At 44.1% G+C, this 14,944-nt stretch overlaps 1 protein-coding gene across 6 annotated transcripts in view; it reads left to right on the top strand.

The window, feature by feature from the left end:
- The window catches only part of ADAMTS17 (ADAM metallopeptidase with thrombospondin type 1 motif 17), a 396,657-nt gene that overhangs the window by 73,359 nt on the left and 308,354 nt on the right, over positions 1-14,944 (top strand). For all 6 annotated transcript variants that reach the window (XM_044933289.2, XM_025271613.3, XM_044933288.2 and 3 more), the window contains exons 5-6: positions 13,020-13,103; positions 13,779-13,936. In XM_044933289.2, the coding sequence (XP_044789224.2) occupies positions 13,020-13,103; positions 13,779-13,936 (242 nt within the window). The remainder of the gene's footprint in view (positions 1-13,019; positions 13,104-13,778; positions 13,937-14,944) is intronic.

The following is a 14,944-nucleotide window of genomic DNA, read 5'->3' as shown; positions in this document are numbered from 1 at the left end:
CTCCACAAGATAGTGAAAGACAGAGGGGCCTGGTGTGCTGCAGTCCATGGGGTCACAAAGAGTTGGACATGATTTAACGACTCAACAACAGCAAACTGATTAGTAAAAAATCTTGAATTACTAAAATCAGAAATGGATGCAGGCACATGACTGTCAATTCTGTGAAACCAAAATGAGTTATAAGAGAATACAGTGGGCCACTGTACACTACCTAATTAGCTAAACCTAGATGAACTAGGCAAATACCTAGAAACACGAAGCTCACCAAGACTTAATCACAAAGACATAGAAAATCTGAGTCTACCTGTAGCTAAAAAGGAGATCGAATCAGTAATCAGTAATCTCCTGACAAAGGAAAGCCATGAACCTGACAGCTTAACTGGTAAATTATGCCATACATTTAAAGGAGAAAGTGAAGTCGCTCAGTCATGTCCGACCCTCAGCGACCCCATCAACTGCAGCCCTCCAGTCTCCTCTGTCCATGGGATTTTCCAGGCAAGAGTACTGGAGTGGGGTGCCATTGCTTTCTCTGATTTAAAGGAGAACTAATTAATTAATCCTCCGCAAACTCTTCTAATAAACTGAAAAGGCGAAAATGCTTTCTCTTTTCTATGAGGATAGCATTGCCCTTTAATGAAAGCCAGATAAAGACAGTCTAAGAGTACTATAGTTCCTTATGAATAAGGAAAAAACTTCCCTTTTGAATATTATTGCAAACATTCTCAACAAGATACTAGCAAACCAAAATCATATCATGCACCATGACAAAGTGGGATTTATTTCTGGAATTCAAGGATGGTTCAACATACAAAATCGAGGAATGTAATATACCACATTAACAGAAGGAAGGAAAAAAACAATCATCTCAGTTGATGAAAAAACAACTATTTGCTAAAATTCATCTATCTCTCGTGATTAAAAAAAAAATTCAGCAAATAGGAATAAAAGGAAGGTACCTCAACATCATAAAAGCCATATATGAAAAACCCTTAGTGAATGTCATACTCAAGGGTGATAGATTGAAAGCTTTTTCTCTAAGATGAAGAACAAGGCAAGGATGATTTCTTTCACTACTTCTGTCCTACGTAATACTGGAAGTCATAGCCAGAGCAGTTAATCAAGTAAAAGAAATAAAAGGCATCCAATTAGGAAAGGAAGAAGTAAAATTATCTGTTTACAGATAGCATGAGCCCTATAGAAAATCATGAAGTACTAAGGCACAAAAATTAGCACTAATAAAATAATCCAGCACATTAGCAGGATGCAAAACCAATACACACAAAACAGTGATATTTTTGTACCCAAAATTGAACAATCTGAAAAATTAAGAAAACAATTCCATTTGCAAAAATGTGAAAAAGAATAAAATACTTACACATTAATCAAAGAAGTGAAAAACTTGTACACTAAAACCTAGAAAACATTGACATAAGAAATAAAATAATACATAAATAAATGGAAAGACATTGATGTTGGTGGATTGGAAGTTTTATCAGCAAGATGTCAATATTGCCCAAACAAATGTACAGACTCAATGCAGTCACTAGCAAAATCCTAACAACATTTTTCCTTGTAGAAATTGAGAAATTAATATCTCAAGAGACCCTGAACAGCCAAAACAATCTTGGAAAGAAAAACAAACTTGAAAGACTTATATTTCCTGATTTCAAAGTACTACAAAGGTAAAGGAAATCAATTCTGAATATTTATTGGAAAGACTGATGATGATAATACTTGGTCAATAATTGATAATAATTTGGTCACCTGATGCAAAGAGCTGGCTCATTGTAAAAGACCCCGATGCTGGGAAAGATTGAGGGCAAGAGGAAAGGGGGCAACAGAAAATGAGATGCTTGGATGACATCACTGACTCAATGGACACGAGTTTGAGCAAGCTCCGTGGGATAGTGAAGGACAGGGAAGCCTGGCATGGTACAGTCCGTGGGGTTGCAAAGAGTGGGACACGACTTAGTGAATGAGCAACAATAGTACTCAAAAAACTGTGATACTGGCATAAAGACAAACATGCCGATGGAAGGAATAGAATACAGAGCCCAGAAATATACTCTGACGTATGTAGTCAAATGCTTTTCAACAAGACTACAAAGACCATTCAGTAGGAGCACAACAGCCTTTTGAACAGATGGTAATAGCAAGGCTGGATGTGTTCATGAAAAATGAAGTTGGACCCTTACCTAACATGATATACAAAAATGAATTCAAATCGGGTTAAAGACATGAATGTAAGAGCTTAAAAACTATAAGAATCCTAAAAGGGAAAACTTCATGACGTTCATTTGATAATAATTTCTTGCATATTATACCAAAGGCACAGTCAACAAAAGAAAGCAGGTAAATTGGTCTTCACCAAATTTTAAAACTTTTGTACACCAAAGGACACAGTCAACAAAGTAAAAAGGCAGAGCACAAAATGGGAGAAAATATGTACAAGTTACATATCTGATGATACCCAGAATATACAGAGATTTCAACAACAGTGAAAACCAAACAACCTCATTTTAAAATGGACTTAAATAGACATTTCTCCAAGAAGATATACAAATCTTATAATTTGTGTATCATATGAAAAGATATTCAGTGTCACTGATCGTTAGGGAAATGCAAATCTAAACCACAGTGAGATATTACATCACTCCCACTGAAATGCTATTACTAAAACAGTGTAAAATAATAGGTGTTGACAAGGATGTGGAGAAATGGGCAGCCTTGTGTACTTTTCTTGGGACCATAAAATGCTGTAACTCCTTTGGAAAACAGTGTGATAGTTCTTAAGAAAATAGAATTTATAATATGATCCACTTCTGAGTATAAACCAAAAAGAAATGAAAGCAAGGTCATGAACTTGTACGCCCACACTCATAGCAGCATTATTCAGAATAGTCAAAAGGAGGAAGTAACTCAGTGTCCACTGAAGGATGAATAGGTGGACAAAATGTGGTTGCTGAGGTTGTTGTTGTTCAGCTAAGTTGTGTCGAACTCTTTGCAACCCCAGGGACTGCAGCACACCAGGCTTTGCTGTACGTCACTATCTGCCAGAGTTTTCTTAAATTCATGTCCATTGAGTCAGTGATGCTATCTAACTATCTCATCCTCTGCTACCCTCTTCTCTTTTTGTCTTCAGTCTTTCCCAGCCTCAGGGTCTTTTTCCCAGGTTCAGCCGAATGAGTCAGCTCTTTGCATCAAGTGGTCAGAGTATTAGAGTTTCAGCATCAGTCCTTGCAATGAATATTAGGGTTGATTTCCTTTAGAATAGACTGGTTTGATCTTCTTGCTGCCCAAGGGACTCTCAAGAGTCTTCTCCAGTATCATGGTTCAAAAGTATTAATTCTCCAGTGCTCAGTCTTCTTTATGTCCAGCCTCACATCCATACACGACTCCTGGAAAAACCATAACTTTGACTATTCAGAAATCTGTCGGCAAAGTGACGCCTTTGCTTTTTAATGTGCTGTCTAGGTTTGTCATTGCTTTATTTCCAAGGAGCATGCATCTTTTAATATCATGGCTGCAGTCACCATCCCCAATGATTTTGGAGCCCCTCCCCAAAATAAAATCTGCCACTGTTTCCACTGTTTCCCCATCTATTTGCCATGAAGTGATGGGACTAAATGCCATGATCTTCGTTTTTTGAATGTTGAGTTTTAAGCCACCTTTTTCACTCTTCTCTTTCACCCTCATCAAAAGGCTCTTTAGTTCCTCTTCACTTTCTTCCATTAGAGTGATATCATCTGCATATCTGAAATTGTTGATATTTCTCCCAGCGCTCTTGATTCTAGCGCTTGTGATTCATCCAGCCCAGCATTGTGCATGATGTACTCTGCCTAGAAGTTAAATAGGGGGACAGTATACAGCCTTGTCATATTCCTTTCCCAATTTTGAACCAGTTATTTGTTCCAAGTAAGGCTCTAACTGTTGCTTCTTGACCCGCATTCAGATTTCTTAGGAGGTGGGTAAGATGGTCTGGTAGTCCCATCTCTTTAGGGATTTACAAAATATGGTATATACATTCCATTATTATTCAGCCTAAAAAAGGAAGGAAATTCTGATCATGCTACAACATGGATGAACCTTCAGAACATTTTGTTAAATGAAATAATCCAGTCACAAAAGGATACTGTCCAAACACTATATGATTACACTCAAGTGAGGTCCCTGGAGTAGTCAAATTCACAGAGACAGAAAGCAGAATGGTGCTTACCAGGGGCTACAGCAGGGCAGGGAGTGGGGAGTTCGTGTTTAATAGCTGCAGAGTTTCAACTGGAGAAGATGAAAGTGTTCTATAGATGGAAAATAGTGACTGTTCCACAACAATGTGAGTGTACTGAATGCTGCTAAACCATACACTTAAAAATGTAAATTTCGTGTACTGCATATTTAACAGAATTTTTTAAGAACCCACCCTGCTGACTGTTCATCTGTGCCACCTATAAGCTCAAAGATAGGGCTGTATGTACCTTCATTGTTGTTTCCCCAGCGCCTTGTACATGTGTAGAGAATCAAGAAATTTTTGTGGCATTGTGAACTCATAAATGAGTGATTAATACCATTTTCTAACATCCTGTGCAAAGGATTTAGCACTGGAGTTGTGTCAACACTGGCTTTCCCTTTCTAATTCCTCGATTAATTTACTTCTGAAAAGCCTTTTGTATTCTAAGCATATCACACAGATGTGGTGTCCTAAACTCTGGCAGGAAGTGTTTCTACATAAATACAATTACATATTTACACCTCCCACTCTGTTCTATGGGTGGTCCCTCTCTGCCCCATCTCTCTTCCCTGCTCGCACCTTGTCCTTCACGGAGGAGGTATCAAGATGGAGCTGATAAAACAAGTTCAGTGGGCAAGAACTGTTGTGAGAGCGTGCTTGGCTGCCGCGAATGAATTCACTTCTGAGTCCTGTTGAGTCAGTCTGTAGAGAACCAGAAGAAAGGATGAGAACAGAACCACTTTGGTTGTTTTTGAGGACTTGTGAAGCATGGAAGAGGTAATAAAAGAACCCTGGCATCAGGCAGAGTGGTCCCATTTTAAAACAGGGAAGAAAGGAGCTCTGTAACCCAGAGAAGAGTGAGCTTGGCTCAGTCAAGGGTTTTGACTGTAAGCAGAAGAAACTGCTTCCTCCTTGGAAGGAAAGCTATGACCAACCTAGACTAAGCTTATTAAAAAGCAGAGATGTTACTTTGCCAACAAAGGTCTGTCTAGTCAAGGCTATGGTTTTTCCAGTAGTCATGTATGGATGTGAGAGGTGGACTATAAAGAAAGCTGAGCACCAAAAAATTGACACTTTTGAACTGTGGTGTTGGAGAAGACTCTTGAGAGTTCCTTGGACTTCAAGGAGATCCAACCAGTCCATACTAAAGGAGATCAGCCCTGATTATTGGAAGGACTGATGTTGAAGCTGAAACTCCAATACTTTGACCACCTGATGCAAAGAACTGACTTGTTGGAAAAGACCCTGATGCTGGGAAAGATTGAAGGTGGGAGGAGAAGGGGATGACAGAGGATGAGATGGTTGGATGGCATCACCAACTCAATGGACATGGGTTTGGGTGAACTCCGGGAGTTGGTGATGGACAGGGAGGCCTGGTGTGCTGCGGTTCTTGGGGTCGCAAAGAGTCGGACACAACTGAGTGACTGAACTGAACTGAGAAGAAACTGCACCTGGGCTAACTGAAGCAGAAGTGGAATTGTGTTTAGGAGGTGTGTACCGAGGAGCCCAGAATCAAAAGGGAGGCTGGGTCACCAGCATCAGAACTGGGGGAAGGTAAAGGGCAGGAGGCTGCAGGGAGGGAGGCCAGGCAGCAGGAGAGAGCAGGGCTGAGCTCTGCAGGAGTGTGGCCATGGTCCTGGAGCCACTGTGTGTCCTGGGACCATCTCTCCACTGCCGGCACCCCGCCAAGGCTTCTGTGGCAGGCAGAGTGAGTTTTCACCTGTTTTGGTTTACTCAGTAGAAAGAGGGTTCCTTCCTTTGTCCAGAGCTCACCCAGTGAGGGAGGTTTCCCCAATGAAAACAGCATCCTTAGCCAAAAGAGAAAAATTTAAAACATCTCAGCAGAGTGTCCAGACTCTACACAGGCCAGAGCATGAAATAGGTTCACTCACAAGATACACAATGGCACCCCACTCCAGTACTCTTGCCTGGAAAATCCCATGGATGGAGGAGCCTCGTGGGCTGCAGTCCATGGGGTCGCTAAGAGTCAGACATGACTGAGCAACTTCACTTTCACTTTTCACTTTCAGGCATTGGAGAAGGAAATGGCAACCCACTCCAGTGTTCTTGCCTGGAGAATCCCAGGGACGGGGGAGACTGGTAGGCTGCCGTCTATGGGGTCACACAGAGTCGGACACGACTGACACGACTTAGCAGCAGCAGCACAAGATACGTGATTCTGTGGTTCCACTTCAGGGTATATACACAAAATGAAAGCAGAGTCTCCAAGAGATATTTATTTGTTCATGGCAGCATTATTCACAAATAATTCACAAAGGGAGGAAACAACCTAAATATCCATTGAAGGATAAGCAAAAATGTGTGTGTATGTATATACATATAAGCACACATACATAACTGAATATGATTCAAATTTAAGAAGGGAAGAAACTCTGCCATATGCTATGATGTAGGTGAACCTTGAGCACATTATGGTAAGGAAATAAGCCAATCACAAAAAGACAGGTACTGTATGATTCCACTCATAAGAGGTGCCTGGTGTAGTCGTATTTATAGACACGGAAAGTAGTGGTGGGTTGCCGGGACTAAGGGGAGAGGGGAGTGAGTTGTTGTTGAATGGGTGCAGAGGTTCAGTCTGGGAAGACAGAAAGGCTGCGAAGATGGATGTAGTGACGGGAGCACAACAATGACAGTGCATTTAACGCCACTGAACTGTGTACTTAACAGTGGTTAACACAGTGAAGTTATGTTATATGTATTATGTGTGTGCTATGGGTGTGCCCAGTTGCTCAGTCGTGTCCGACTTTTTTTCTGACCCTGTGGACTGTAGCCTGCCAGCCTCCTCTGTTTATGGCATTTTCCAGGTAAGAATACTAGAGCAGGCTGTCCTTTCCTCCTCCAGGGAATCTTCCCAACCCAGGGATTGAACCCACTTGCATCTCCTGAGTTGGCAGGTGGATTCTTTACCACCTGCACCACCTGGGAAACCCTGTATGTATTTTATCACTATAAAAAAATAAAATGAGATACACTCAGTAATTCCGTTCAGTTACGTTTTTACTGGGTACCTAATGTGCATTGGGGACTTTTCTAGGGATCAAGCAGGGACCATGACACTTCCCATCCTCATAGAGCTCATGTGGTGGCACCAACCAAGAGCACCCAGCAGACAGCTCCGTGAGATTTGTGTGCAAATTTTAAAAAATGCTACACAAAGATCCAGGTGGTAGCAAGTGACCAGGGCAGTTAAGGACACCTCTGTGATGACTGACCCTCTATTTAGAAGGGAAGGCATTGCCCTGACATAAGGAACCAGCCAGTAGGGTCATCCTGGCATCTGGGAGGCAGAGGGAGAGGTGCTTCCGTGGGTGATGGGAGGGCGGGCCGTGGTGCCCAGGCGCTCAGCTTCGCTGTGAGTGAGCTGGAAGGCTGCTGCACGGGTCAGTTGTGTCTTAAAAGATCCCTCCCTCCTGGGTGAGAGGGAGATAGGGTCCCGCTGGGTTGTGTGTTCCAGCAGTCCTCTTCCCACTGCGAGTATGCTTACCTGTGCGGTTATGTGTCAAGAGAGACATTTCGCCCAGACCTGGATCTCTGAGCTGTCAGCAAGCTGCAGCTTGTGCCCTGAGTGATTTGAAAATCTGGCTGATTTTCCAAATGTGCGGTAGTGCCTTTTTTATATGCATGACTTGATTTTCCTTTGCTTGGGGGTGGTGGTGACAGTGGAGCAGGAATATTTTAAAGAACAAATTGCAGACGGAAACAGGTGGTGCTGAGACTCGAAGCCCTGGGTCTGGGCAGCCAAACTGGAAAATGGGGCCACTTGACAGAGCTTTGGTTGTTTTTAGCTTCCTTAACAACCACAGAGTGGAACGAAAACCTGAGACATTCCAGGCGAGTTCTGTTTGGAGGAAAAATGACATCAATTTGACTCAATTACCATGTGAAACATACAACAAGCCTCTCTCTGGTGAGCAGAGACCAGCGGCGTGTTCAAAGGCTCACTGGTTCCCACAGCCTAGGGATCCTGGGGGGCTTGGTGGATGTAGACGGCTTGTCTCCCCCCTGGCTTTCTGATTCATTGGGTGTGGGGTGGGCTCCAGAATGCATTTCCAAATTGTGCCCAGGGGGTGTTGCTGCTGCTTCAGGGACCCTGGTCAGAGGGACTGCTAGAGAATATAGCCCCCTCCAGGATGGGGCCTTGGTGGGTACAGCCGGCGGTGTGAGCGTGTCACCTCTGGTTCCACTCTGTCCCTAGGGAGGCCCTGAATCATGCTGGTAGGTGGTGCTCTTGTGAGCACCCTCCCCGCCCACCCCACAGGCCTGGAGTTGGGAACAGCACCCCTACCCAGCCTTTGGACCAGTTCCTTCCACGTGCTCCGTCACCTGTCCCTGTCTGCCCCTCCCTGACGGTGTCCCCAGGTCTCCGCGCTGCTGGCCGCAGGGCCCCGGCTAGGCGCCCGGGTGCCGATGCGGTGGACGCAGCAGGGGCTCTGAGCGTGCCAGGACGCAGCCAGCCAGAGCGGGACAGCCTCCAGACATCGCTGCGCCGCTTCCTCTCCAACCAGGTGTCTCTCTAAAGACCATGAGGCCGCCACCTCCACGGCTCTCTCGAGCGTGCCTTTCCACACAGGCGAGGAAGACAGACAGCCTTTGCTACACGTCTCTGGGGCCTGGTGCTTTGTGTTCTGGGGTGCCGTCGGGTTTTCAGCTGGCCAGCCTGGCTTGGCCCCGGCCCCCGCGGGAGAGCGCGTGTGTCTGCCGGGCTTTGCGGGAGCGTGCTCTGCCCCCGGGACAAGACGTTTCAGCTGCGATCAGGTTTCCATACCCGCTCTCCTGAACGTGAGCCTCCCGGTTACACATCAAGGCTGGTAGCTTCCTGCAGGCTTCCTAGAGAACATCTTGAGAGCATGAGGCTTCTTAAGTTAGCTAACGAAAAGTTTTAATTTGGTAAAATGCACATAGCAGAATTTACCATTTTAGTCATTAAGTGTGCAGTTCAGGATGGTTACATGTATTCACATTGTTGAGCAACCAAACCTGAGAACTTTGTTATCTGGCAAGACTGGAACTCGGTGCTCATTAAACAGGTCCCCATCTTGTCCTCCATCCCAGCTCCTGGAGCATGAAGCTTTTCTCCTGCTCCAGCTCATGTATTTTTTTGTGTATTTGTTCCAAGGATGGCACCTGAGCCTTATACAGAATGTGCCGAACTGTCCTCAGGTGGAGAGGAAGAACCCAGCAATTCTGAGGAGGCAGTTTGTCCCTATGGTTCTGTCCTTGCTGAAACCTGCATCATTCCGTTCAGGCACCATTCTTTATGCTGCTTTCAGGGGGTGTGTCAGAACACTCTGAGAACTGGTTTCCTGTGTTGTTCCTTTAAACCTGCAGTATTCTTTAATGTCTTTGGCCGGTGTTACTGTTACAGGCAATGTTTCGATTGCGCTTTGAAACCCTCTGTGACTTGAATTTTCTCCCTCATAATTTAAAGTTTTTATTCTTCCCAGTTTTCATGTTTTGAATTGAGGTTTTCTAGTTTGGGCCCAGTCCTAAGGCTGAATATTTCTGGAAAAATTTGATTTATAGCCATTGGGTGGTTCTCAGAATATCAAAACAAGGAAAAAGTTATGTGCTTTTCCTTTCTTCACCCAGGTTTGGGGATAGGTAGCTAAGGCATGACTTCAGAATTGGCCTACAGATGATCCAGAATTTAAAAAATGACTGCAATTTTGTTCGTAAGGAAAGAAAAAGTTTTGGAAGGAGGGAGTGAGAACAGAAGAACTGAATATGTTGTCTTTTTCCTTGTGGGAAAGAATATTAAATTACACAAAGATTGTTTTGCTTTAATAATAGCTTTCAAAGAGAAAAGTCCAAGCACTGACACAGCTAATTCCTTTGTCGTACAGATGCTCAAACACTGCATGCCTGGTTTCTGCTGCTTCCATGCCCCGTGGTGTGCCCAGCTTCACAGGGCCTGGATTAACTGTGTCCGCGCTGTCAGCTGTAGCCATTGCTTTATGTTGCTGCTGATGTACTGGAGAGAAAGTTTTAATGCCCCTGCTGAAAAATTCTCCCTCTAGATTACGTCTATCAGAAAAAAAGTAACATATCCAGAATCAAGTGAAGTAAGTTAGAAACAGATACAGTATGATCTCATTTATAAGTGAAATCTAAAAAAAAAAAACTGAACTTATAGATACAGAGAACAGATTGGTGGTTCCCAGAGGCTGAGAGTAGGGAAATGGGTGGAGGTGGTCAAAGGTGCTAGCTTTTAGTTATAAGATAAATAAGTCCTGGGGATGTAATGTACAGCATGGTGACTAGAGTTAACAGGACTATAGTATCATATATTTGAAAGCTGCGAAGAGGAAAGTCTCTCAGTTGTGTCTGACTCTTTGTGACCCTACAGACTAGAGCCTGCCAGGCTCCTCTGTCCATGGAATTCTCCAGGCAAAAATACTTTAGTTGGTTGCCATTCCCTTCTGCAGGGGATCTTTTTGTACCAGGGATCAAACCTGGGTCTTCCACATTGCAGACAGATTCATTACCATCTGAGCCACCGGGAAAGTCCAGAGAGTTGCTAAGAGAGTAGGTCTTAAAAGTTCTTTCACAAGAAAAACAGTTGTAACTGTGTGGGTTGAAGCATGTTAACGAAACTTACTGTGGTAATCATTTTGAGATATGTATATATTTACTATATTATATATACTGTGGTATATAGGATATATAATCATAATGTTATATTGTTATTCAGTTGCTCAGTCACGTCTGACCCTTTGTGACCCCATGGACTGCAGCACATCAGGCTTCCCTGTCCTTCACCGTCTCCCAGAGTTTGCACAAATTCATGTCCATTAGGTCGGTGACGTCATCCAACCATCTCATCCTCATGTTCCCTTCTCCTCCTGCCTTCAATCTTTCCCAGCATCAACATCATGTTGTATACCTGAACCTAAGGCAATTATATATTAATAACATTGGGAAAAGGACATAATGAAACAAAAGTATTTTCCTAATTTAAAAGGAAAAGGGAATATTTAAAAGGTTCTTACCTTTTCCCTCTTATCTTATACTGCTACCTCTATCACCTACTCTGCTCTGCCTCCCTGCATCCCACTCTCTCCTGAGAAGGAACTCAGGAGGATGTCATGATCTGGGGGTCCTCAAATCCGATGTTTTTTTTTTTTTTTTTCTGTCTACATCAACTTTCATTCTTCTGTCTTACTTGACTTTTCCTATCCTTCTTCCCCTTGAATTCTGTGATTTCTTGATGTTGCTGCTGCTGCTGCTAAGTTGCTTCAGTCGTGTCCAACTCTGTGCGACCCCATAGACAGCAGCCCACCAGGCTCCCCCTGGGATTCTCCAGGCAAGAACACTGGAGTGGGTTGCCATTTCCTTCTCCAATGCATGAAAGTGAAAAGTGAAAGTGAAGTCGCTCAGTCATGTCCGACTCTTTGCGAGCCCATGGACTGCAGCCTACCAGGCTCCTCCATCCGTGGGATTTTCCAGGCAAGAGTACTGGAGTGGGGTGCCATTGCCTTCTCCGTCTTGATGTTGAGACCCCTGTAACTAAGTTCTACCAACAAGAGGTGCAGAATTAAGGGGGCATATGCTTTTCTGTTATGGGCTTCCCTGGTGGCTCAGATGGTAAAGTGTCTGCCTGCAATGCGGGAGACCTGGGTTCAATTCCGGGGTCAGGAAGATCCCCTGGAGAAGGAAATGGCAATCCACTCCAGCACTCTTGCCTGGAAAATCCCATGGACGGAGGAACCTGATAGGCTACAGTCCATGGGGTCGCAAAGAGTCGGACACGACTGAGCGACAAATTTTGTTTTTGTTTATGTTTTTCTGTTACTGTATCTCATGACGAACTTTGGTTAGAATGAGGACTTAAGGTAAAATAGGAATGTGGCCTTTATGGCTGGACAAGGCTAGATTTGGATTGTGGTCATAGTTGACTGACTGTGAGTCCAGAGCAAGTGGCTTTATTTCATTCAATCGAGGTTGGTGGAGATACCACCCATGATGGGTTGTGAGGAGGGTTAGGGATGATGCAGATTGGCACGTGGCAGAGGGCCACAGGCATGGACTTTGCCCATCCCGTCATGAAGATCCTCTTCACCCTCCTGCAGGAAACCCCAGAATCAGCTGAAACCATTTCTTTTTTTTTTTTTTTCAAATTCACCCATCCTATGTATTTTTTTTTCAACCAGCCTATTTCCAATTGGTCTTTGCATGTAAGCTTGTATGCCCTCACATGTATGTGATTCCAGAGTTTCCTGTTATGCAAGTTTCTTTTGAGGAATTTATGGGAATTTTTTTTGTCTCAGAAGGCCTTTTAAATAAAATCTGGGTTATAAATCTTACATGTATGTATTTTTTGTTCCAATAAATATCTATGAACATTGAAATTTGAATTTCATATATATATATATATATGATTGCAAATCATATATTTAGATTTTTTTGTACTGGAAGAACACAGTTTTTAAAAAATATTTTTAAGTAATTAACATTTAATGAATATAATTTATATTTCATTAATTTATAAATGAATATATTTATATTTCATTCATTTATATTTTATGTTTTAGATTTATTAAAAAATTGACAGTACATTGAATTCCCATTCACAATTTCCCCTGTTACTGACATCTTACATTAATATGAAATGTTTATTATAACTAATGGGGTAGTGTCGTTGATTATTATTGACTGACGTCCATAGTTTGTTCAGATATCCTTAGTTTTTATCTAATATCTTTGTTTGTTTTAAGATACTGCTTTTTTTTTTTTTTTGGTATCTCTCTACATTTCTTTTTTTCTCTCTTGACAGGTATACAATATGTTTCAGCACCAGAGCCTTGGAATTAAAGTCAACATTCAGGTTACCAAGCTTGTCCTGCTACGACAACGTCCTGTAAGTGTCCGTCAGCACGGTTACAGGAAACGAGTCTGGTCCTTAGGCTTCTTATGGCTGTTGGGTGCTGAGGAGGAGCCCGGTGTTTTGCTTCGTCCTCCGTCCCTGGCTGTGCAGGAGGCAGCAGCGTGGCCCCGGCCAGCGACCAGGGATGCCTGGGGGGAGGCGGACGGGCGCTGCTACTGGGTGCACGCAACCTCAGCCTCTCGGGGAACCCTGAGCAGTGGACCTTTGTCCCCCCTCCTTCATTCTCCCGTGTCTCCCGGGTGCAGAGTTGATGTTTGCGATCATGGCTAGCCTTTTGGAGCTATACCCAAGCTTCAGACCGAATTTGGTTGCACTGTAGCATCGTTTTCTGGTCTTGAGTGCATTTCCTTATGAAAGTGTTACCTAAAGAGTTAAGCGGTGCACATGAGCACATTGGGTATGCTGTTCAGTTTGCTAAAAAGAAGAAAGCTTTTCTTTAATAAGATAGTCTTCATCCTAACTTAGAGGTAAGGCCCTGGTAGCCTCTCTCTGGGTCTCTGCATCTGCCTACCAGCGCTGTGGGCAGGTGACATTGACTAATGCCCCTGTGAGCCGCTGTCTCTTCCTTAATACCCGCACTGTGGTCTGAGCATAAACTCTGGCTTCCCTGGGAAGTTGCTTCTGTAACCGCCCCCTGATTTCTTTTAGGCCAAGTTGTCCATTGGGCATCATGGTGAGCGGTCCCTGGAGAGCTTCTGTCACTGGCAGAATGAAGAGTACGGAGGTGCACGGTACCTCGGCAACAACCAGGTTCCAGGAGGCAAGGACGACACGCCCCCCGTGGATGCTGCTGTATTCGTGACCAGGTAAAGCTGGACTCGGCCTGGGGCTGCAGATGTGAGAGGGAAGGCATTTCCTGTTGGAGAGAAATTCAGGCTTGGAAATCAGACCTTTGGGCACTTGTCTGAACCTTGAATTCCTCATCTGTAAGATGGGGATAAATGATAGCTCTGTCTCTGAGATGTGAGGATTAAATGACCATGGGAAGCCCCAAAGTAAGGACAAAAGTATTAGCTATTATTATTGTTATTGCTGTTATGAGTATAAAACTACTGAATTCTAGTTACCCAAGACTCTTAAAACTCAAGAAAATTTGTCTACTTCCTCTTCCCAACACCAAATATAAAGCTCACTGGAAAGAGCTCACCTGTGTATGAGGCTGCTTCCTAACTGGAGGGAGTGGATGCCCGCGGTTTTCCTGTTGAGGGAAGTCCATGCTCCCCAGTGGCTCAGCGGTTAAGAATCAACCTGCAGTGTAGCAGATGTAGGAGACGTGGGTTCGATCCCTGGGTCAGGAAGATCCTTTGGAGGAGGGCATGGCAACCCACTCCAGTAATTCTTGCCTGGAGAATCCCATGGACAGAGGAGTCTGGCAGGCTGCAGTCCGTGGGATCATAAAGAGTAGGACACGACTAAAGCAACTGAGCCCAGCGCAAGGCAGCTTCAGGAAGTCCATCTAGGTGAATGTGTGTGCTGTGCACAGCCCCATCTATGGGCACTCTCAGGACACAGCAGCAGGCAGAGAGGCCCATGGAATTCACAGAGAGGCTCCATTTGAAGCCAGGAGCTGAGCTTCACGTCTGCAGAGCTGGATGTACTCTTCCTGGTTGAGAGGGAAGCCAGGGACCCTGCTGGACAGTAGTAATCAAAGGCATCTCTCTGTGTAGACGGCAGCAATGTTACTTTAGTTTTCTAGGGCGGCAGTAACAAACTACCACAAAATGTGTGGCTTCATGTATTTTCTCACAGTTCTGGAGGCCAGGAGTCTGAAGTCAAGGTGTGGGCAGGGCCTTGCTGTCTCTGAAGCCAGGAGG

This window comes from Bubalus bubalis, chromosome 20 (genome assembly GCF_019923935.1).
Source record: "Bubalus bubalis isolate 160015118507 breed Murrah chromosome 20, NDDB_SH_1, whole genome shotgun sequence".
NCBI classification, from domain to species: Eukaryota; Metazoa; Chordata; class Mammalia; order Artiodactyla; family Bovidae; genus Bubalus; species Bubalus bubalis.
This window is presented reverse-complemented; position numbering and strand designations above follow the sequence as displayed.